At 40.1% G+C, this 24,865-nt stretch overlaps 2 protein-coding genes across 3 annotated transcripts in view; both read right to left on the bottom strand.

Annotated features, from left to right (window-relative positions):
- The window catches only part of LOC130907519 (E3 ubiquitin-protein ligase TRIM9), a 52,918-nt gene extending 47,260 nt beyond the window's left edge, over positions 1 to 5,658 (bottom strand). For both annotated transcript variants that reach the window (XM_057822700.1, XM_057822701.1), the window contains exon 1: positions 4,809 to 5,658. In XM_057822700.1, the coding sequence (XP_057678683.1) occupies positions 4,809 to 5,612 (804 nt within the window). In that variant the 5' untranslated portion in view covers positions 5,613 to 5,658. The remainder of the gene's footprint in view (positions 1 to 4,808) is intronic.
- Positions 5,659 to 8,760: 3,102 nt separating this feature from the next.
- Positions 8,761 to 24,610, bottom strand: exoc8 (exocyst complex component 8). Its single transcript, XM_057821999.1, has 6 exons — positions 24,175 to 24,610; positions 18,864 to 19,433; positions 18,509 to 18,797; positions 15,239 to 15,492; positions 11,782 to 12,030; positions 8,761 to 9,493 (listed from the first exon to the last, which is right to left on the bottom strand). Exons 1-6 carry the CDS (start codon positions 24,466 to 24,468, stop codon positions 9,086 to 9,088), a joined length of 2,064 nt encoding a protein of 687 aa, XP_057677982.1. The 5' UTR covers positions 24,469 to 24,610; the 3' UTR covers positions 8,761 to 9,085.
- Positions 24,611 to 24,865: the final 255 nt, after the last annotated feature.

Below are 24,865 nucleotides of genomic sequence, written 5' to 3'. Positions count from 1 at the left end.
TAAAATGTGTTACTCTGAGATATCTGGGTTCAAAAAAAGTCCATCCAACAGGATTTTTATTTTTGAAAACATTGGAAAATAATTGGAAAATAAGTATAATGTTAAAATAAATAAATTAAAAAATATACTGTATATAATTCAAATAAATGCAGTCCTTAAGGTGAGCCTAAACACACAGCCACAGCTCAACACTATTACCATCAGAACAAAAATAATTGAATTATTTTCCATTAAAAGCACGTGTGTATGACTCGTATCATCTTTACATTTTACACACACTCTCTTTCTCAATACAGTTGCCAGAGAGATAAATACACCTGATGTTTTACCACTACTAGACACACTAAACATGCTGGAGTTAAATCTCGTTGCTAGTGGGAAACATTCATGAGTGTTTACTAACCTTTAATTTTGTATAAATGCGAAATCATATTGGATGTATTGTCTCCTCGGTAGCCACCCTCCGCAAACATGTTTTACATGTCGGTTGGCCCTTCTCCTCTAAGCCACGGCCATCTGTAACTTTTCTGTAGCCGAAGTATTCCCATAGCAGCGATTTTGTTTTCTTCAATGGGGGGAAAAAAGTTCCGGAGTTTCACCTCCTCCAGCCATTGTGTAGCACAGCTGACTCACTGACACGGAGCAACAACAGGTGGGGGAGGGTTGAGCTTTGCAGCTGCAAGCGAGGGATTTCTCCCTGCATTTTTGCGACAGAAAAACATAGCTAATACCGTAGGGACGGTATGACGTAAACTTTTTGCGGTTTTGAAACTGTGATGTTTTCATACCACGGTATACTTTGAAACCGATAATCGGCACACCCCTAATACTAATACTAATAAGATTAGTCCTATAATTACTTTTTAACCGATATACCGATGTTGTCCAACTCCAAAAATCTGATACCGATAACAAACCGATACCGATGTATTCAGTCGAGGACTTAACATGTTCATGATTTTTCAATCATTTATCGTTCATTTAATTTTTGCACCATGAATACAAATGGTCTGTTCACATAACAAATCCCAAGCATTTTAGTTCGGAGACATCTAATGGCCAATCAGCATAACTACTGTGCTAAGCTGTGACCACCCCTTGTACAAAGGCAGAAGGCTTCTACATTCACTTTGAAGGCAACATCCATATTGGCCCAAAACATATAATTTAAAAAATGATGTCAATATTTTTTAATATTGTTTTAAAATGCTTTTATTGGTTGATATTATTGGCTGCCCGATGTTATAGGACAACTCTAATAATACTTTTCAACTAATGAAGTGGGGAAAAAATTTGAATTAAATACATAAATGTTAAAATAATTGAAATAATTATTGATACAAGAAAAATCTAAATACACAATATAAGTGTATTAATACATAGAAATGTAAATATATAAATATTCAAATAATCTGAATAATTAAAACAAATGAATATTGGAATACTAATTGATTTTTTTTTAAAATAAATATCGGACTAAATAAATGAATAACTATTGAAAAATTCTAAATGATTTTTTAAAAAATGAAACGCAAGAAAAAAAAATAGGAATATTGAAATATATCATGGAAATAATATAAACAAATAAAAATCAGAATAAATACCTATTGAACTAAATCGTGAGATATATAAATAAATTCTGAGAAAATAGTATTCAATGACACATTTATTTATATATCCATATAATTTTGGCACTGTTTATCCTCAATAAATCTTGGTTGAGCTACAAAAGTCTACCAATGATGGCAATGAGGATAATTATGCTGGGAGCCATGAAGCACACTATAAAAATAATAGTAATTGTAATAAAAGCATCCATTTTTAATGGTTGTAAAAGATGATTCTCTCATGTGCATCTGTTAAATACAAATACATCAAATTACATTTAAATACCCATTACTGTCAACCCTCCCAGTCCAAATGGATTGAACATCTACCACCGTCAAACACCCTAAAACGGTGAATCATCGTTCTAAAAGGCGAGCAGGACTGACCTGCTTTGCTCTTTCCCTCAGGAACATTATTGGGCACACTTCTGCATTTGTTTCCACGGTAACAGCATCTTTCAAGTTTCCGCACACAAGTGCTGAATTTACCTCAGCCTTCAAGACTGAATGCGGGTTTAATTTGCGACAAACACTTGCATTTCAATATCTTGGAACACACAGCGATAAAATGATAGTGTAGTTACAGTATGTAACCTAATAATTCAGTTTTCATTAACTATGAGGAAAGTGGGAAGGACAAGATATGAAATATTAATGAGAAGACAGTGTGGTAATTCAAGTGAGAGGCATGTAATAATCAACATGCATTATGATCAAACTCGTCATGCTGGTGCTTGGATATTAATGATGATAATTAATCAGAGGTGGATAGTAACTAGGAGTGCACGATATCCATTTTTTGAAACCGATATCGATAACTTCCTGCTCCTCAAAGCCGATACCGATATCGATAACCGATAATAAATATATATATTTTTTAAATGTATAACCTGAGTTTTTGAAGACATGAAGGTTTCTCATATCCACATAAAACCACCATCAAATGTGATCTGATCTTTGTGAAAATCACACAGATGAAAATACAGTGTCTGCTGTAACTAAAACCACCCAAACATTTAGGTTTTGATATTTTAATGAGGATAGCATGCAAACATTGACAGAAGTGGGAAAAATAAGTAAGAGAACCCTCTGCCTAAGGAGACTTAAAGAGCAATTGAAACCAATTTTTACCAAAATTTTTAAGTCAGGTTTGTGCCCAATCACTGATTAGTGGTTTAAAGCTGCCCTGCCCACTATAAAACACATATCTGGTAAGAAACGTCTTGATGAGAAGCATTGTCTAATGTGCCTAATGGCTAGGTCAAAAGAGCTGTCTGAAGTCCTGCGATCAAGGATTGTTGATGTGTATAAAGCTTGGAAAGGATACAAAACCATCTCTAAAAGTCTGGATGTTCATCAATCGACAGTCAGAGAAGTTGTCTACAAATGGAGAGAGTTTTGCACTGTTGCTTCTCTCCCAAGGAGTGGCCGTTCACCAAAGATGAGGCCAAAAGTTCAGCGCAGAATACTCAGCGAGGTAAAAAAGAACCCTAGAGTGTCTGCTAAAGACTTACAGAAATCACTGTGCACACATAAACTATATATAAAACTATGGCCAAGAATGGTGGTCATAGGAGGACTCCACGGAGGAAGCCACTGCTGTCTAAAAGAAAAAAAAAACATTCTTGCTCGTTTAATGTTCGCAAAAAGGCACTTGGACACTCTACAGAAGTTTTGACAAACTATTTTATGGACTGATGACACCAAAGTTAAATTGTTTAGGAGTAACACACAACGTCATGTGTGGAGGAAAAATGGAACAGCTCACCAACATGAACACCTCATCCCCACCGTGAAGCATGGTGGAGGGAGCATCATGAGTTTGGGCTGTTTTGCTGCCTCGGGGCCTGGACAACTTGCAATCATTAATGGAAGAATGAATTTAAAAGTTTAATAGGATGTTTTGCAGAAAAACCTGAGACAGTCTGTCAGACAGTTGAAGCTAAAAAGAGGATGGATGCTGCAACAAGACAAGGATCCAGAACGCAGAAGTAAATCAACTTCAGAACGGTTTCAGAAGAACAAAATACATGTTCTGGAGTGGCCAGGTCACAGTCCAGACTTGAACCCCATTAAGATGCTGTGGCATGACCTAATGACAGCGATTCATGCCAGACATCCCAGGAATCTGACTGAACTACAGCAGCTTTGTAAAGAAGAATGGGCCAAGATTAGTCCTGATCGATGTCCCAGAATGATCTGCAGGTACAGGAAGCGTCTGGTTGAAGTTATTGCTGCCAAAGGGGGGCCAAAAAATATTAAGAATAATGGTTCACTTACTTACACCCCCCCCCCCCCTTCTCATTGTTTGCATACTATCCTCATTACAATATGAAAACCTATAAATGTTTGGATGGTTTTATCTAAAGCAGAAACTGTTTTTTCATCCGTGTGATTTTGGCAAAGATGAGATCACATTTGATGGGGATTTTTTGCAGAAATCTGAGAAATTCCAAAAGGTTCAGATACTTTTACATACCACTGTAGCTACATTTTAGCTATCATGATTGCTGCCAACCGTCACACTTCCAAAAAGATTGGACATCTATTGTTGTCAATGGTAGCGAACTATTAAAGAAAAGAACCATATAATTACCAGTATTCGAAAATTTCCCAACTTTGGCAAGTAAAAGTTCACAACCACCTCGTTGCTCATTACCACCCCTTGTGGTTGGGCGTGTTGGGACTAAAATTGACAAATTATGATCAAATAAATGAAGGGTTTAATAACATTTCTTCTATTTTTAACTCTTCTGAAAGCTCCCAAGGTGTCCAATCGGTGGTCAACCTTGAATGGTATTAGACGAGCATATCTTATTCATATGCTGCTCATTACTTAGGGACGCCCCCTCACCGCCCTGATGGGATTTTCACGGTCCATTTACGAGAGCCTCTGGCTGGGGGGGAAGGGAGTATAAAGTAGAGACAAAAAAGACACGGAAAAACAAATGTTTATGTTTCAGTGCCATTGACGGCGATAGACGTTCAATCATTAGCCCTAACCAGTCAAAATGGATTGGACGTCTATGCCCGTCAATGGCAGATGGTAAATCAGGATTTAAGTTTCTGGGTAATGAGGTCAAAGGTCACATCGCTCAAAAAATGATTTTCCTTATAACTCAAGAATAAATGAAGGGATTTGAAATTGACGACTTGCATTGACGAGTATACGCGTCAATCACATTTTTCAACAAGACTTACCTTATGTTGCTTCCACATGAGCGCGATGGGCTTGACGTCGTGTTTGGCGTGACGTCCCTCCTCGGCACACTTGGCGCACACCGGCGCCCTGCAGTTGCAGCAGTACATGACGAAGTTCTCCGCTTCGTGTTCGGCGCACGTCGCCGGCTTCCGCGCGGTGGCCGGCGGTTGTCCCGCCTGTCCCGGCCGCTGCGGAGGCGGCGGAACCAGGCGGTGCTTGGCGAGCGGGCCGCGGGACGGGTGGCACCTCTGCTGGCAGGCGTTGCAGTAAAACACGTCGCATTGCTCGCACATCACCGACGCGTCCACCGGGTTCCGGTCGCACAGTTGACATTTAGCCGTTCCGGAGGCGGAGGACGCGGAGGCGGCGCGAGTCTGCCGGTAGCGAGCCACTATGGCCTCGAGGAGCCGGTTCCGAGGCAAGCCGCGGAGCCCCCGCTCGTCCAGGGAGACGCTGCGGTGGCACAGCGGGCAGGTGAGCGAGCAAAGCCGCTGCATCTGCTGGTGCTGCGGGGCGGGGAAAACCCGCACCCCGTTGGGCGATTTGAGCTGGCACGGCGTGTACGAGCCGTAGCCGCTGTCCGTCTCGCTGTACAAGCTCATTTTATCCACGTCCAAGTAGTCGTAGTCCGAGCTGGCAGCCGACGCGCGGCTCTGCTGCACGGCCGCGGCGGAGGGCTCCCCGTCCGGCGTGTGCACGCTGATGCTCCGGGCGCACGCCAGGCAAACGTTGTGGGAGCAGGGCAGGAGGACCGGCTCCTTGAACAGGGAGCCGCAAACCGGGCATTTTAGTTCTTCCTCCATCTCGCCCGTTCGGATCGTTTTCCAGAACCGAACGCCTGCGGAGAGCTCCCTGGCAGCCGGCCAGTGCGCATGCGCAGGATGAGGGGAGGTTCTTGGGGAGACGTTGATGGATGGGAGGAGGATGAAGATGGAGATACAATCGATGAGTTATAGCCTCAATTTGCTTTACTGGAATTATGTGTAGTTTCTCCAAGTCAGGAGACAAAATTAGGGTCTAGGTGTGGGGGTTGTGAAAGAAAAAAAAAGGCTAAAATCTTCACACTCACCCAAGGGCGTAGATTACGTCTCAACAATTGTAGGGATGATATTACCGTAATGCACATAATGCAAACAATGATCCAAATAAGGGACGACTAGTTTGACTTCGTTGTTCCTTGTGGAGGCTGGCCTGACCGCAGTAGTTTTGACGGTTAGCAAGTTAAATGTTGCAGGTCGGACTTTCAGTAGCAAAATTAGTGGTGTTTCCCCCACCACCATAACATTGATGTCTTTTTACATGACCTACAGTGGCTGCTGCTGGCCGAAAAAACAACAACTTCTAATATCCTTCCTCTCCGAAGGGGGTAGCATTTTGTCGACATGAATCTGTTGGGGTTGTGTGAGTATGTGTGTTCGTCTCTGTGGGGATACGGGGGGCTTCAAGTCATCAGCCAACCAAACGTTCATTTGGGGGGGGGGGGGGGGGGGGGCTAATGGACCCGCACATTCAGCAAGTAAAAAGGGATAAATGTACAGTGGGGCAAATAAGTATTTAGTCAACCACCATTTGTGCAAGTTCTCCGAGAGAGGCCTGTAATTGTCAACATGGGTTAACCTCAACCATGAGAGACAGAATGTGTGTGTGGGGGGGGGGGGGGGGGGGGGGGGGGGGGAACTGAAAATCTCATTGTTTGATTTTTAAAGAATTTATTTCCAAACTAAGAGTGGAAAATAAGTATTTGGTCACCTATAAACAAGCAAGATTTCTGGCTGTCAAAGAGGTCTAACTTCTTCTAACGAGGCTCCACTCGTTAAATGTATTAATGGCACCTGTTTTAACTCATTATTGGTATAAAAGACACCTGCCCACAACCTCAGTCAGTCACACTCAAAACTCCACTATGGCCAAGACCAAAGAGCTGTCGAAGGACACCAGAGACAAAATTGTAGACCTGCACCAGGCTGGGAAGACTGAATCTGCAATAGGTAAAACGCTTGTTGTAAAGAAATCAACTGTAGGAGCAGTTCTTAGAAAATTGAAGACATACAAGACCACTGATAATCTCCCTCGATCTGGGGCTCCATGCAAGATCTCACCCCGTGGCATCAAAATGATAACAAGAACGGTGAGCAAAAAAACCCAAGTTAGCCAATTGTTCTTTTGTAGTACTTAGACCCAGTATAAAGTAAGTGGGAACAGACAGGGGAACTGACAGATTTGTGATTATGTTTAATAATGACAGATTATATGATTATTGATTTAAACAAGGGCTGTCAAACGATTAAAATTTTTAATCGAGTTAACCACAGCTTAAAAATTAATTAATCGTAATTAATCGCAATTCAAACCATCTATAAAATATGCCATATTTTTCTGTAAATTATTGTTGGAATGGAAAGATAAGACACAAGACGGATATATACATTCAGCATACTGTACATAAGTACTGTATTTCTTTATTATAACAATAAATCAACAAGATGGCATTAACATTATTAACATTCTGTTTAAGCAATCCATGGATAGAAATACTAGTTCTTAAAAGATAAATGTTAGTACAAGTTATAGAAATTTTATATTAAAACCCCTCTTAATGTTTTCGTTATAATAAAATTTGTAAAATTTTCAATTTTCATTGTTGATGTCAATAATTACTAGGGCTGTCAAAATTATCGCGTTAACGGGCGTTAATTAATTTTTCAAATTAATCACGTTAAAATATTTGATGCAATTAACGCAGATGCCCCGCTCAAAGAGATTTAAATGACAGTACACAGTGAAACGCTCACTTGTTGTGTTTCATGGAGTTTTGCCGCCCTCTGCTGGCACTTGGGTGCGACTGATTTTATTGGCTTCAGCATCCATGAGGATTGTGTAAGTAATTATTGACATCAACAATGGCGGGCTACTAGTTTATTTTTTGATTGAAAATTTTACAAATTTTATTAAAACGAAAACATTAAGAGGGGTTTTAATAATACATTTCTATAACTTGTACTAACATTTTTCTTTTAAGAAGTACAAGTCTTTCTATCCATGGACCGCTTTAAGAGAATGTTAATAATGTTAATGCCATCTTGTTGATTTATTGTTATAATAAACAAATAATCCTTATGTACCGTATGTTGAATGTATATATCCATCTTGTGTCTTATCTTTCCATTCCAACAATAATTTACAGAAAAATATGGCATATTTTATCGATGGTTTGAATTGCGATTGCCATTAATTAATTTTTAAGCTGTAATTAACTCGATTAAAAATTGTAATCGTTTGACAGCCCTAGTAATTGCACAATGCTCATGGATGGTGCTGAAACCCATAAAATCAGTCGCACCCAAGCGCCAGCACAGGGCGAAAAAACACCAAAAAACACAAGTAATAAATGGACATGACACTGTCATTTTAATCTGTTTGAGCGGGGCATGTGCGTTAATTGCGTCAAATATTTTAACGTGATTAATTTAAAAAATTAATTACCGCCCGTTAACGCGATAATTTTGACAGCCCTAATTTAAACTAATATTATAACAAGTTCATCGTAAATATCTGCATTTTTTTTTTTTTTTGTAATAACACCAAATTATTTAGGGGGCTTTAGGGGGCACCCCTAAAATAGGCCTAACGACACCACTGGTGTTAACTATAGTTACAAATAAATCAACAAATAAACCACACTGGACTATTAGCCGCAGGATTCAAAATCAAGGAAAAAATAGCGGCTTATAGTCAGAAAATTACGGTAAATTCATGACGCAGAGATGCTCCACAGAAAAGAAACACATGAGTAATACTAACTCACATACCTGAATGACTTCATCCGCTTTGTACGCCCGCCCCGAGCGACGTTGGAGCTGCGGGATTCTCGGTAGCCGCATGAGCGATCACAACGAGGCGGAAATCGAGTAGGAGACTAAAAATATCAGAGGAAGGAGTACACAGTAGTAGTTCATTCTCGCTGTTTATTATCAGTCAATAATAATAACAAAAGCATCAATATTTGTTTTTAAGCAAAAAAATATATATGGTTGTGAAACATGATCATTATTCCTATGTGCATCAGTTAAAACAACATACAGCAGTTACAATGAAATGTGCCTTGACAGCTTTTTATATCCCTTTTCATATCCATCAGTCACATTTATGCTAGAATCTCATTGGCTGCCACTGACTGTGATAGACGTCCAATCCATTTGAACTTGAAGTTAGTTCAAATGGATTGGACGGAAGAGTTTTAGTTCATGGTGTCAATGCTAGCCAGCGACGTAATCCGTTAGACAAGCGACATGGTGCTGTCCGGATTGACCCTAACGGGCCGCGTGCTCTTTCGGAGCTCCCGCAACTGCTTGGCGGGCTTCCCCACGGCTTCCTCGAAGCGCCGCTCCACCTCTGGCAGCACGCAGTCGTGCAAGAAAGCGGCGTTAAGCACCACGAAGGCCTTCTTCTCAGGGTCTTGCTCGCATCGCAAGCTGTAGTCCACGTGCTGCACGGCCACTAGCACGATCTCGCGCAGGCTCTCCAGCAGCACCGTGTGCAGCTCGGGGAAGTAGAGCTTGAGAGCCTCGTCCAGGAAGCTCAGCAGCTGCTTGGTGAAGGCCACCAACGTGTAGCTCAGGTTCACCCAGCAGTCGGCGCCCGTGTACGTGTCGAACGTGGAGATACCGCTCGAGCGCATTTCATCCTATGGACGAAAACGAAACGTGTTAGCGAAGGTTTACAATAGGGCTGTCAAATTTATCGCGTTAACGGGCGGGAATTAATTTATAAAATTAATCACGTTAAAATATTTGACGCAATTAACTACAGCTGAAACGAATACTCGAGCAACTCGAGTTAAAAAACTAATCAGAGTAATTTTATCCACCTCGAGTATTCGTTTATTTTGACAGCTCTAAGCATCACATTTTGCTCGGACTACTTTTAATGCGGGACAACGCGCTGATGTTACGTGCGTAAAGGACGAAGCAAAATAAACAACAACAACAAAACTTACTGCAGCAGACAGCCGCTACACACGACGCCGACGTTGCTAAATACTTGCCCACACGATGCTAGTTGGTAGCAGGTAGCGTCTGATGCGTCTCATAGAGATCACATGTATGTTGAACTAGATGCGAAATGACAGACTCGGCCGTGTCTGAGCAGCGTTAGTAAACCACCGCCATCTTAAAGCAGTAGAGCGCTAAGCGCTAATAAATAAGATTAACATTACTGTCACAAGCTCACGTTACGTTAGCCCTGCGGAGGGCTAGGTTTCTATTAATTATGACCACTGTCGATGCGTGGCTAACGTGTCTTACATACAGGCTTTAACATAACATAGCGTTGTGGAGTGCTGAGGGTGTAAAATAGAAACTCAATAATGCTAACTATCAATTTTAGCTCAGTAGTCATTGCTGGATAAAACACCAAGTAGCACTGGTCCCTAATGTGCTCCAATACAGCCTGTATCATACATTTATTTTGAACACTGCAAAATCTCAAAATCCTATCAGACTTACAGTTTAGACTAACTTAAAACTTAACTAGAACTTAAAAATGGCTTGACACAAATAGAAATTCAATTGAAACACGTGGGGAAAAAAATCCTAACTTTTAAGTGATGTGTGTTATCAAACGTAACGGCATTTTTAGGTAAGATATATATATATATATATATATATATATTTTTTTTAAATAAGATCTAAAAATTTTTTGAGTGAAAGCAGTGAATTAGTCTTTTTTTTTATTCTAGTTACATCTGACATGCAATTGTTGGCTGTTTTCAACAATATACATCGAAAATAAAGACATTGATTGACTGAAAATGGATCAAGATTAGATGAAATGTCTTGTTTTCTCATGTATATTTATAATTGCTCTTCACCTAAAAATATATTTGTTTCATCCGATTACTCGATTAATCGATAGAATTTTCAGTCGATTACTCGATTACTAAAATATTCGATAGCTGCAGCCCTACAATTAACGCATGCACAGAATGACCCGCTCACGCATTGCCTCAAACAGATTACATCGCCGTTTATGTACATTGAGAGTGAAGAGAATGCCATTGGCCGCTCGGGGGCAGCGCCGTTCCATACTAATTAGTAGTTGTGAGACGTTTATGCTGTTGCATCTGTCTATTTGTGCTCCACACATATTTCTGTAAGTTTATTTTCTTTTAGTGGCAATTATGTGTCTCTATTTTTTTATTTTGGGTAAGATATGTACGGAGATATATATGTTATAAAGGCGAGTGGACACAGGCGTTCATTGGACCGCGCCGTTTATTGGCATAAGCTTCGCCAACTCCTTCACAACAAACCTAAGTATCATTTAGTGAAAGCACACCAAAATAATATTCCTATTTCTCAAAAAAAAAAAAAAATAATGTTCACAAAAAGAAAAGCACTTCAGTCTGTAGAAATGAGGCTCTATTCTCACACAGTTAAACAACAATGCAAAGTGAACTGGCATTCCCAATCAAAATAGCTATGCAAAATACACATTAAACTTACTCAGACTTTGGTCACTCTATTCTTATTATTGCTATTTTTATTCTTCTATTAGTATATTAACTCTACTTTTGATTGAAAATTTTCCAAATTTTATTAAAACGAAAACATTAAGAGGGGTTTTAATATAAAATTACTATAACTTGTAACTATAACATTTATCTTTTAAGAACTACAAGTCTTTCTATCCGTGGATCCCTTTAACAGAAAGAATGTTAATAATGTCAATGCCATTTGAGGATTTATTGTTATAATAAACAAATACAGTACTTATGTAAAGTATGTTGTATGTATATATCCGTCTTGTGTCTTATCTATCCATTCCAACAATAATTTATAGAAAAATATGGCATATTTTAGAGATGGTTTGAATTGTGATTAATTAATTTTTAAGCTGTTATTAACTCGATTAAAAATTTTAATCGTTTGACAGCCCTAGTTTACAACGCTGCGTAGTCATATATGTGATCACCTTTAGCTTAGCGAGAGCTTCCGGCGTCATGAGGTTCATCCTTCGCCACATCTCCTCAGAATTGCGATGCTTGCTAGCCTCCACGATGATGTCCTTGTAGCTTAGCAGAGCTGCCTTCACGTCTTTTACTAGCAAAGACTCCAGGGTGAAAGTCAGGTCTAGTCCGATGTCGGTCAACTGTTGGCAGTGCTCTTTGGCCACCTTTACACACTCGGACGCCGTGGACAGGCTCTCCTTGCTGTCGAACACCTTAAAAGGACAAGCAACGTATATTATATACTAAACAGTGTATAACAAAAGTGAGTACACCCCTCGCATTTCTACAGATATTAAAGTACAGTGGGGCAAATAAGTATTTAGTCAATCACCAATTGTGCAAGTTCTCCCACTTGAAAATATTAGAGAGGCCTGTAATTGTCAACATGGGTAAACCTCAACAATGAGAGACAGAATGTGGGGGAAAAAAATAGAAAATCACATTGTTTGATTTTTAAAGAATTTATTTCCAAATTAGAGTGGAAAATAAGTAATTGGTCACCTAAAAACAAGCAAGATTTCTGGCTGTCAAAGAGGTCTAACTTCTTCTAACAAGGTCTAACAAGTCTCCACTCGTTACCTGTATTAATGGCACCTGTTTTAACTCATTATCGGTATAAAAGACACCTGTCAACAACCTCAGTCAGTCACACTCCAAACTCCACTATGGCCAAGACCAAAGAGCTGTCGAAGGACAACACAGACAAAATTGTAGACCTGCACCAGGCCGGGAAGATGGAATCTGCAATAGGTAAAACGCTTGGTGGAAAGAAATCAACTGTGGGAGCAATTATTAGAAAATGGAAGACATACAAGACCACTGATAATCTCCCTCGATCTGGGGCTCCATGCAAGATCGCACCCCGTGGCGTCAAAATGAGAAAGAACGGTGAGCAAAAATCCCTGAACCACACGGGGGGACCTAGTGAATGACCTACAGAGAGCTGGGACAACCGTAACAAAGGCTACTATCCGTAACACAATGCGCCGCCAGGGACTCAAATCCTGCACTGCCAGACGTGTCCCCCTGCTGAAGAAAGTACACATCCAGGCCCGTCTGCGGTTCGCTAGAGAGCATTTGGATGATCCAGAAGAGGACTGCGAGAATGTGTTATGGTCAAATGAAACTAAAATAGAACTTTTTGGTAGAAACACAGGTTCTCGTGTTTGGAGGAGAAAGAATACTGAATTTCATCCAAAGAACACCATACCCACTGTGAAGCATGGGGGTGGAAACCTCATGCTTTGGGGCTGTTTTTCTGCAAAGGGACCAGGACGACTGATCTGTGTAAAGGAAAGAATGAATGGGGCCATGTATCGAGAGATTTTGAGTGAAAATCTCCTTCCATCAGCAAGGGCATTGAAGATGAGACGTGGCTGGGTCTTTCAGCATGACAATGATCCCAAACACACAGCCAGGGCGACAAAGGAGTGGCTTCGTAAGAAGCATTTCAAGGTCCTGGAGTGGCCTAGCCAGTCTCCAGATCTCAACCCCACAGAAAATCTGTGGAGGGAGTTGAAGGTCCATGTTGCCCAACGACAGCCCCAAAACGTCACTGCTCTAGAGGAGATCTGCATGGAGGAATGGGCCAAAATAATAGCAACAGTGTGTGAAAAGCTTGTGAAGAGTTACAGGAAAAGTTTGGCCTCCGTTATTGCCAACAAAGGGTACATAACAAAGTATTGAGATGAACTTTTGGTATTGACCAAATACTTATTTTCCACCATGATTTGCAAATAAATTCTTTAAAAATCAAACAACGTGATTTTTCGGGGGGGGGGGGGGGGGGGGGGTTGTATATCTATATATATATATTCTATATATTTTCTGTATATCTTTTCATGGGACAACACTGACAAAATGACACTTTGACACAATGAAAAGTAGTCTGTGTGCAGCTTATAGTATAGAGTTGATTTATTTTCCCCTCAAAATAACTCAAAATATAGCCATTAATATCTAAACCCCTGGCAACAAAAGTGAGTACACCCCTTACAAACTACATCCCCAAATGTCCAAATTGAGTACTGCTTGTCATTTTCCCTCCAAAATGTCATGTGACTCGTTTGTGTTACTAGGTCCAGGTGTGCATAGGGAGCAGGTGCGTTCAAATTTGTATTGCAGCTCTCACACTCTCTGGTCACTGAAAATTCCAACATGGCACCACATGGCAAAGAACTCTCTGAGGATCTTAAAAGATGTATTGTTGCTCCACATGAAGATGGCCAAGGCTACAAGAAGATTGCCAACACCCTGAAACTGAGCTGCACTTGTCACATCCAAATGATTTCTTTGAAAGATAGTCGCAGGAGTGCTGTCAGCATTGCTGCAGAGATTGAAGAGGTGGGGGGTCAGCCTGTTGGTTATCAGACCATACGCCACACTCTACATCAAATTAGTGTGCATGGCTGTCACCCCAGGAGGAAGCCTCTTCTGAAGACGGTACACAAGAAAGCCCGCAAACAGTTTGCTGAAGCCATGTCAACAAAGCACATGAATTACTGGAACCATGTCCTATGGTCTGATGAGACAAAGATCAATTTGTTTGGTTCCGATGGTCTCAAGCATGCGTGGCGGCGACCAGGTGAGGAGTACTAAGATAAGTGTGTCATGCCTACAGTCAAGCATAGTGGTTGGAATGTCATGGTCTGGGGCCGCATGAGTGCTGCAGGTGTTGGAGAGTTACATTCCATTGAGGGAAACATGAACTCCAACATGTATTGTGAAACACTGCAGCATAGCATGATCCCCTCCCTCCAGTAACTGGGGCAGTGTTCTAGCATGACAATGACCCCAAACACACCTTCAAGATGACCACTGATTTACTGAAGAGGCTGATGGTAAAGGTGATGGACTGGCCAAGCATGTCTCCAGACTTGAACCCAATAGAACATCTTTGGGGGATTCTCAAGAGGAAAGTGGAGGTGTGCAAAATCTAAAATATCCAGCAGCTCCGCAACGTCGTCATGGAGGAGCATTCCAGTGGCAACCTGTGAAGCTCTGGTCAACTCCATGCCCAGGAGAGTAAAGGCAGTTCTGGATAATAGTGGTGGCCACACAAAATATTGACAGTTGACATGTTGTACTGTATGTTAATACTGACAACTTTCACTAAGGGTTGTACTCACTGTTGTTGCTAGGGGTTTAGATATTAATGGCTATATTTTGAGGGGAAAATAAATCAACTCTATTATATAAGCTGCACACAGACTACGTTTCATTGTGTCAAAGGTTCATTTTGTCAGTGTTGTCCCATGAAAAGATATACTTAAATTTCAGCAGAAATGCGAGGGGTGTCCTCACTTTTGTGATACACAGTATACTTCTTGCAAATGAAGGTCTTTTATACAAGTTATAGTCCATCCCTTTAAAATCAAACCATCGCGACGCAAACATTTGCCTGTTCGACGACCATCCTACCTGTTTGCTGAAAGCGTCCACAAACATCTTCACGGCCGAGCAGGACCACACCACGAAGGCCGAGTAGCATCCCGTGTTGCCGGCGAAGTCCATCTGGAACTCCTTAGCCGTCTCCAGCAGGCCAGTGAAGAAGATGTTGCAGAGCTTATGGATGTAAAGCAACGTAGCGCCCTCGATGCGCAGCTGGCGGATGGCTGTTTGTACCGCCGCCGCACGGTTCTTCAGGAATAAGTCGCACGCTTTGGTGGACTGGCCTAGAAACAAACAATTCTCTTATTGGTTGCCGTTTATGCCGAAAGGGCGAATCTAGAAAAATAATTATGGGGTGGCGAGTATTTCATGATGGTATAACAAATTATGGATTCTTTGGGATATGATACAGTTGTATGAAAAAGTATCTGAACCTTTTGGAATTTCTAACATTTCTGTATAAAATCACCATCAAATGCAATCTTTGTCAAAATCACACAGATGAAAAAACAGTGCTTTAACTAAAACCACCCAAACATTTGTAGGTTTTCATATTTCAATGAGGATAGTATGCAAACAATGACAAGGGTGAAAATAAGTAAGTGAACCATCACATTTAATATTTTTATGCCCCCCAAGACAACTTCAACCAAACGCTTCCTGTAGCTGCAGATCAGTCTGGCACATCGATGAGGACTAATTTTGGCCCATTCTTCTCTACAAAACTGCTGTAGTTCAGTCAGATTCCTGGAATGTCCGGCATGAATCGCTGTCTTTAGGTCACAGCATCTCAATAGGGTTTAAGTCTGGACTTTGACTTGGCCACTCCAGAACGTGTATTTTGTTTTTCTAAAACAGTTCTGAAATTGATTTACTTCTTTGTTTTGGATTATTGTCTTGTTGCAGCATCCATCCCCTTTTTAGCTTCAACTGTCTGACAGACGGTCTCAGTTTTTCCTGCAAAACTTTCTTCCATTAATGACTGCAAGTTGTCCAGACCCTGCGTTAGCAAAACAGCCCCAAATCATGGTGCTCACTCCACCATGCTTCACGGTGGGGATGAGGTGTTGACGTTGGTGAGCTGTTGCATTTTTCCTCCACACATGTGGTTGTGTGTTATTCCCAAACAATTCAACTTTGGTTTCATCAGTCCACAAAATATTTTGCCAAATTTTTTGTGGCGTGTCCAAGTGCCTTTTTGCAAACATTAAACGAGAGAGAATGTTTTTTTAGACAGCAGTAGCTTCCTCCGTGGAGTCCTCCCATGAGCACCACTTTTGGCCATAGTTTTACATATAGTTGATGTGTGCAGAGATATTAGACTGTACCAGTGATTTCTGTAAGTCTTTAGCAGACACTCTAGAGTTCTTTTTTACATCTCTGAGTATTCTGCGCTGACCTTGGCATCATCTGTGGTGGACGGCCACTCCTTGGGAGAAAGGCAACAGTGCCAAACTCTCTCCATTTGTAGACAACTTCTCTGACAGGCGATTGATGAACATCCAGACTTTTAGAGATGGATTTGTATCTTTTCCTAGCTTTATACAAATCAACGATCCTTGATCGCAGGTCTTCAGACAGCTCTTTTGACTGAGCCATGATGCGCATCAGACAATGCTTCTCATCAAGACAATTCTGAACAGGTGCGCGTTTTATAGTGAGCAGGGCAGCTTTAAACCACTCATTAGTGATTGGGCACACATATGACTTAAATTGTTTGGTAAAAATTGGTTTCAATTGCTCTTTAAGTGTCCTTAGGAAGAGGGTTCCCTTATTTTCACCCTCCTGTCATTGTTTGCATGCTAGCCTTATTAAAATATGAAAACCTTTAAATTTTTGGGTGGTTTTAGTTAAAGCAGACACTGCATTTTCATCTGTGTGATTTTGCCAATGATCAGATCACATTTGATGGTGATTTTATGCAAAAATGTGAGAAATTCCAAAAGGTTCAGATGCTTTTTCATACCACTTTACGATCTTCTGCGACGATTCAGTTCAAAAGCCCTTGATTGATTTAATACAAAATGATGAAGACATTTAACACAATCTGCTCCAATGTTATAATATTACGTTTAATTAGTGTTTAATGTTTTTTTGTTTTTTTTGTCTTTATCCTCTGATAATTTTTTTGAGTGCTGGTTTTCTCACGATATCTTTTTTTTTTTTTTAATTTTGTATATACATACAAAAACAAGTACAGTGGTACCGCTACATACGATCACTTCGACACACGATCTTTTCGACATCCGACGTAAAATTTGAGCCGCCATTTGTTTCTACATCCGACGAGTTGCTCGAAATACGACGACATGACAGCACTGCAAACGAACGCACGGTGGATTTTCTTGTGTGAGAAATCAACACAGTTTTCAAAAAAAGTTGATACAGTTGGAGAAACAAGGAAAAAAGTGATGCTTACCTTTGAAATGAAGATGCAAGTTATAGAAAAATATGAGCTTGGGGTGCGCGTCCCTGAACTGGCTCAACAATACAGCTCCATGGTCCTCTTCCGACCACCGTTCGCCACTATTTATAAGTTAAGGTGACAATTATTATTGTGGTAACATTGCCAAGGAAATCGCCAGCTTCGTCACGTTTTTATCATTTATTTAAGAACTTATCCAACACAAAACGCCCATTGTCTTAAGCAGTTGACCGCTCTCAAGAAAACGAAAGTATTATCTCTACCGCACCGACCTATCTCACTGAGACGTCACCTTCGCGGTGCGTTCAGGGACAGTAAAAAGTGTCCGCCATATTAGAATCCGATTTGTTACATTATTTACAGGAATAATTATTAATTATTCTTCTTATTATTATATTATTCTGAATTATTTATTTATAACTTATTTGTTTTTCTATGTTTAATTGCCATTTGTAACAGTGCCAGCAGTATTTATTAAGAATTTAGTGTATGTTTTTAGGCTTTGGAACGAATTAATGGAATTATAATGTATTCCTATGGGAAAATCCTGCTCGACATACGACCATTTCGACTTACAAACACGGTCCTGGAACGAATTAAATTCGTAAGTAGAGGTACCACTGTACTTACCTCTTTAAAAATAACATTTCTTGTAATATTACTATTAGAGTATCATCGAGTATTCAAGTATAAATATTTTTCTATGAAGTTCCTACTTCTCTGTTTTAATCTTGGTCATTTTTATAGAACTTTTTGTAGCACCAAGTACTTTTTCAGGTAGTTCTTCTTCACAAAAGTTATAGAAAGTGTGCCAATAGAAGTCCAAACCATCTGGACAGGGAGGGTTGGTAATGATGATTCAATACCATACTAACCTAGCCTGATGAGCTGCGACACGGCCCTCCTGGTGGCCTGAGGTCCGCCACGTAACGACCGATCCGGCGACAACTCAAAGACGAGAACGTCGGTCAGTTGCCTCACTCTTTCGTCCACTTTGGCTCGCAGTTCCTTGACTTTCGGCGTGAGCGGCTGCTCCTTAAGGTATTCATTGAGCTTATCCAGCAAGTCCACGGCGCCCTCGAAGTCCCTCTGTGCGATGCACACGTCCAGATCTTCTGGAAGCTCCTGGATCCACTCCAGACCAAGATCTACACTCTCATCCACCTATTAGAACGTTTCAACATGTCACGTAATTCTGGACTGAAAATTCTCCGGATTCGTCAACCTTACCTCTGCCTGTTCATCGTCATCATCCTGATCGAAAGGGTTGGTGGACACTTCAGCCCGAACGGGTGACGTTGGCTTCTCCTCCTCCTTCTTGCCCCGTTCCTTGTTAGCTTTGTTCTTCTTGGTCTCATCCAGGATTTCCAACCACTCCTTCTTAATCTTGCTGTTCTCCGCTTGGAAAATACGGCTGTCTGGGAACATGAGGATCTTGAACATGTCCTTCATCGGCGGGTTGTCCTTGACGTTGACCACGGCGAAGCTCTCCAGATCGTACAAGGCGTTGTACTTGTACTTCACGGCTCCGCGCCGGTTGGCTAGCCAGTTAGCGATAAGCAGGCAGTCATTCATGAGGAAGGCATGCACCTTCTGGACGGGGGACATGTTGTCCACGTCGAACTCTACCAGGTCGCCGTTGTAGACCAGGTGCCTCCCGGGGGTGTCCATGATGGTCTTGCCGCCTTCGACTTTCTCCAGAAGCGAGGTTAGACTCCTCTGTTTCAGCTCCTCACTCTCCTTCGGGAAGGCAGCCTGCATCTCCTTCGAGGTCTCGTCCTTGTCGGTGGACAGCAGAGCCTGTGTGAAGGTAACAAGAAGTATCAGTACTGGAAAAGTAACCACAAATACACCTGGATGAGTAACACAGTTTCTTCAGCTCTAGACATATAACTCAAGATTAGAGATGTCCTGATCGAGCGGCATCGATCGGGTCCGATCACGTCATTTTCAAATTAACGGAATCGGCAAAAAAATATCGGCCATGCCTTTTTTAATATATATTAGGGCAGCATCTATCGATTATTTTAGTAGTCGATTAATCGATGAACTATTTACTTCGAATAATCGAGTAATCGGATTAGGAACATAAATTAAAATACCTGCGCTGAGCCTCAAACTGTATGAATAAATAAATAAATGAGGATCTATGTACAACAAAACAACATTTGGCTAACTTACATAGCAAAAGTCCACTAGGTTAAATGCTATAAAATGCTAACTTAAAAAAAAAAAAAAAAATTTATACAATGCTCTTTAATGGTTTAGACACATATTTCCATAAAAAATGGCTAAATATACACGCAGACTAAATTACTAATGCATTATAAAAGAAAACATTAGCTCAAACAAAAACTTAGCTTATATTGGTCTTAACAGGGAGCAGATGGATTCAGCCACGTGAAATGAGATAGACTAGAGGGCCGTGTATCCATCCAAATCAATAAAACTAATTGCAAACACTTTCAAAACAAACCATCACAACACCATTTTAATTAAACGAATACTCGAAGCATCAAAATTTAATTCGATTCTTTTTTTTCTAATCGAATACTCGAGTTAATCGATTAATCGTTGCAGCACTAATATATATTTAATTAAATTGTTTTCTAATTGTATTTAACGTTACAGACATAATATGTTACACTCATCCAGAGTCATTAGTTTAGGCTTAAGATAGGGTTATCAAATTTATCCCGATAACGGCGGTAATTTTTTTTTTTTTTAATGTATCACATTAAAATATTTCACGCAATTAATGCATGCGTTGCGCGATCCACTCATGCATTATCGCGCTCAATCTGTAATGGCGGTGTTTTACCTATATAGAGAGATAAAAGGCAGCGCAAAATGAGTAGAGTGAATTTTGGCAGCCTTTGGAGCCTTTTTTTAATAGGCTAAAGCCTTACAATCGGGAAGCAAGGTAGCAATTGATCTTTTTCTTAACACCTGGTTCCACTTCCCATCATGCAATTGGGTTGAATGGCTGTAGTATCATTTACTGAAAGCTCAACAAATACACTAGATGGCAATATTTAGTCACAATTAGTGCTGTCCCGACTAGTCGACATAGTCGACGTCATCGATGACGTAAATCCGTCGACGATCACAACATCCCGTCGACGGTTAATGAAGGGTTAAAAAAATATATGCGTGAAAAGTTGGGAATGTCGGATGCTCTGTATGCAAGCGGGGAAAGCGGCACAAAGCCAAAAAAGCGCACCAGAGTGTCCAAAACATTGACTTATTTCAAAGAAACAAAGGAGGCTACACTCTTCTGTCCTGTCTCTTCAATGCCAAGCTTGGCTGCACGTCGGCCGTGAATAAACACTTCAAGCGCCGTCAACCAGTTTGTAATTTTTTTTTTGTTTTTTCATTTTTTTGTACACCAGAGGGTGCTGTCGCCTTACTAAATAATAATGTTTCATTGACAATGGGCCTATAAGTGCTATTAGTATTGTTCTTAATGCTAATTGAAAGGTTTATTTCATGTTATGGTTTATTTTATGGTATAGAAAATTATATAAGGTTAAAAGGTCATAAATATATACAGTATATACAGTGATTGCACTCAAGGGCGAGATTGTCAATGATAAGGTAATAAATTAAGGTAAAGGCAATTCATATAGTCAATTCATTGATATATAAATAAGGTTTGAAAGGAAAAAGGTGAAAAGTTTTTGTTAATTTCTAATTGTGTTGTTTTATTTGTGTGCATTGTAGCTCTTACGGTGTGTTTACATCAAGGATGGAATAAAAGTTGTAAACCATCAGTTTAAGAGACCATCTTTTCAATCGGGATGCTACACTAGTTAATTCTATCAGCACTTGAACTCATTGTTTATTTGTGATTTATTATTGTTATTTACGTGTTTATTTGTACTTTAATAAATAATTTAAGTGTTCCAATATGTTTTTTTGTGAATTGATAAGCGTCAACAAAAATTTCATTGCTAAATTAGTTAAAAAAAAAATTTAAAAAAATTATTATTAGATTAGTCGACTAATCGTAAAAATAGTCGGCTGACTAATCGGGAGAAAATTAGTCGTTTGGGACAGCCCTAGTCACAATATACAAAGTCACAAGTCTTTCTATCCGTGGATCCCTCTCACAGAAAGAATGTTAATAATGTAAATGCCATCTTGAGGATTTATTGTCATAATAAACAAATACAGTACTTATGTACTGTATGTTGAATGTATATATTCGTCCGAGTTTTATTCATTTTTTTCTTAATGCATTGCCAAAATGTATATAATCGGGAAAAATTATCGGGAATGATTGGAATTGAATCGGGAGCAAAAAAAAAAAGCAATCGGATCGGGAAATATCGGGATCGGCAGATACTCAAACTAAAACGATCGGGATCGGATCGGGAGCAAAAAAAACATGATCGGAACAACCCTACTCAAGATATTCTACAACCCCTAGCAAAAAGTATGGAATCACCAGTCTCGGACGAGCACTCACTCAGACATTTTATCATGTAGAACAAACTCAGATAAAAAGCTTGAAAAAATAATGAATTAGTTCAAAAGTGCAACTCTAGCATTCTGAAACACTAAAAAAATGAATAAAAAACAAAAATACATCATGTCTGTGACATGATGTATTGTCATCTTGGAAAATGACAAACATATCTTCAATTATGCTTATAAAACACATAAGTGGTGTGATACTATAGTCATTTGTTAGACTGTGTTCATCCAAGTTCGCGTGCTGTATTATTTTGAACATAATACAAAGAGGTTCTGTTGACTTTCTTATCAGATTTTCACTCCCTTTGCTGCCAGCTATGACTAGTTTCCCAAGGTCGTAGCTCATGAGATTTTTCAGCTAGAAATCACCAGAGGTGGGCTGTAAAAACTTTCGTTTTTGCTTTTTATAGTAAGCTACGCCCTTTCAACTTGCATATGTAAACCCTTGACTTCTGTATTCACGTTGTACTCCTGTGTGTTCACGGCTCCTTGCCGGATCATAACATTGTATCCTTGAAATATCAAGTTTTTATATCAAGTCTTCGAAGCTGGCCATCCTTGGTTGGTCTGATTCATTTCTCATCGAGCTATCGAGTTGACACTCGTCTTGGAGTTCAAAGTTGAATTTCCCTGACAAAGGGATAAGAAAGTGGTCTAAAATTTCAATGTAAGCTTGTGCATTTATTGAAGATTTAACCACAGCCATCCCCCCAGTGCCTTTGCCTGACATTAAGCCCCATATCATCAAAGACTGAGGGAATTTTGATGTTTTCTTCAGGCAGTCATCTTTGTAAATCTCACTGGAACAGCACCAAACAAAAGTTTCAGCATCATCACCTTGTCAAGAGTCGAGAATCTGCATTGGACAAGGTGTCAAGAGTCAAGAATCTGCATTGGAGAAGGTGATGATGCTGGACCTTTTGTTTGGTGCTGTTCTTGTGAGATTTACAAAGAAGACTGCCTTGCTGTTCTTGTGAGATTTACAAAGAAGACTGCCTGAAGAAAACATCAAAATTCAAATAAGTCCAGCATCATCACCTTGTCAAGAGTCGAGAATCTGCACTGGACAAAGTGTCTAAATAGAGTCAAGAATCTGCATAGGACAAGGTGATGATGGTGGAACTTTTGTTTGGTGCTGTTCCAGTGAGATTTACAAAGATGACTGCCTAAAGAAAACATCAAAATTCTTTCAGTCCTTGGTGATATGGGGCTTGATGGTGGAACTTTTGTTTGGTGCTGTTCCAGTGAGATTTACAAAGATGACTGCCTAAAGAAAACATCAAAATTCTTTCAGTCCTTGGTGATATGGGGCTTAATGTCAAGCAAAGGCACTGGGGAGATGGCTTTGGTTAAAGCTTCAATAAATGCACAAGTTTACATTGAAATTTTAGGCAGCCTTCTTATCCCTTCAATTGAAAATATGTTTGTCATTTTCCAAGATGACAATGCATCATGCCACAGAGCTAAAACTGTTAAAGCATTCCTTGGAGAACTTCATCCAGTCAATGTCATGGCCTGCAAATAGCCCAGATCTCAACCCTATTGAAAACCTGTGGTGGAAATTGGAAGAAAAAATGGTCCACAGCAAGGCTGCGACCTGCAAGGATGATCTGGCAACGGCAATCAAAGAGAATTTGCACCAAATTGATGAGGAATACTCATCAAGTCCATGCTTCCGAGACTGCAAACTGTCATAAAAGCCAGAGGCGGTGCTACTAAATACTAGAGATTTGTTTTGATTGTTATTTCTTTGTTTGTTTCTCAAGAGTCGATATGTTTTTCCTCAGAATGGAGTGATTCCATATATAATTCCCTGCACTTGCTCTATAAAAGTAACATTTACTGACCACCACAATGTTTTTAATCATGTCTTTTAGTGTTTCTGAATGCTTAAAAAGTTGCACTTTTGAACTAATTCAGGATTTTTTTCAAGCTTTTTATCTGAATTTGTTCTACATGATAAAATTTCTGAGTGAGTGCTCATCCGAGACTGTTGATTCCATACTTTTTTCTAGGGGTTGTATGAAGAAAGTCATAACTGTGGTATAGTGACAACACTAGCCTGCGTGATGCTCTCCATGATGCCCTTCTGCTCCGTCAAGATGTGGCTAAGCTGGTACATCTCGCTCTCCAAGTACGAGATCTCCTTGGCCGTCTCGATAAACTGTCGATAATTCTTGTAGACATTTTTCTTCAGGTTCTGGGCCGTCTCGTCGGCCAGATTTTGGATCTTCTGACGGTGCTCCTGAAGGTCCCGATCGCCATCCGATTGTTGGGACAGCTGCTTCACGTAATTCTGAGGGTCGAAATTGGGCGATTCCAGCAGCCTGCGGAGTCGGTTTCCCGGTTCCGACATCTTATATCGTTATTTATTTATGAACTTTGTCCAAAAAACTGTAAATATACCCTAAGGTAAACAAAAAAAGGTCCATTCGGGATTGATAATGTTCATTGCAGCTAGCAACTCAAACAGGAAGCAGGGCGACACCCTTATACGTCACGAGATCGGGGGGAAGGATGGCCAACAAAAAAGTATACAAGAGAGAAAAATGATAATGAATATGTGTTTTTAAAATGAATACTCCAAAAATTTCACATGAAAATAATTTTATCTTTTGGAATTTGTTCTAAAAACAAGGTTTGTAGTTCGTCATGTTCATCTGAACAAGTAAAATAAAACTCCGGGTTTATTTTTAACTGTCTCGTCACTTCCGGATACGGAAGCTTGTTTGTAGTCAAGTTTGTGAGACTCA

This window comes from Corythoichthys intestinalis, chromosome 19, assembly GCF_030265065.1.
Source record: "Corythoichthys intestinalis isolate RoL2023-P3 chromosome 19, ASM3026506v1, whole genome shotgun sequence".
In the NCBI taxonomy this organism is placed as follows: Eukaryota; Metazoa; Chordata; class Actinopteri; order Syngnathiformes; family Syngnathidae; genus Corythoichthys; species Corythoichthys intestinalis.
This window is presented reverse-complemented; position numbering and strand designations above follow the sequence as displayed.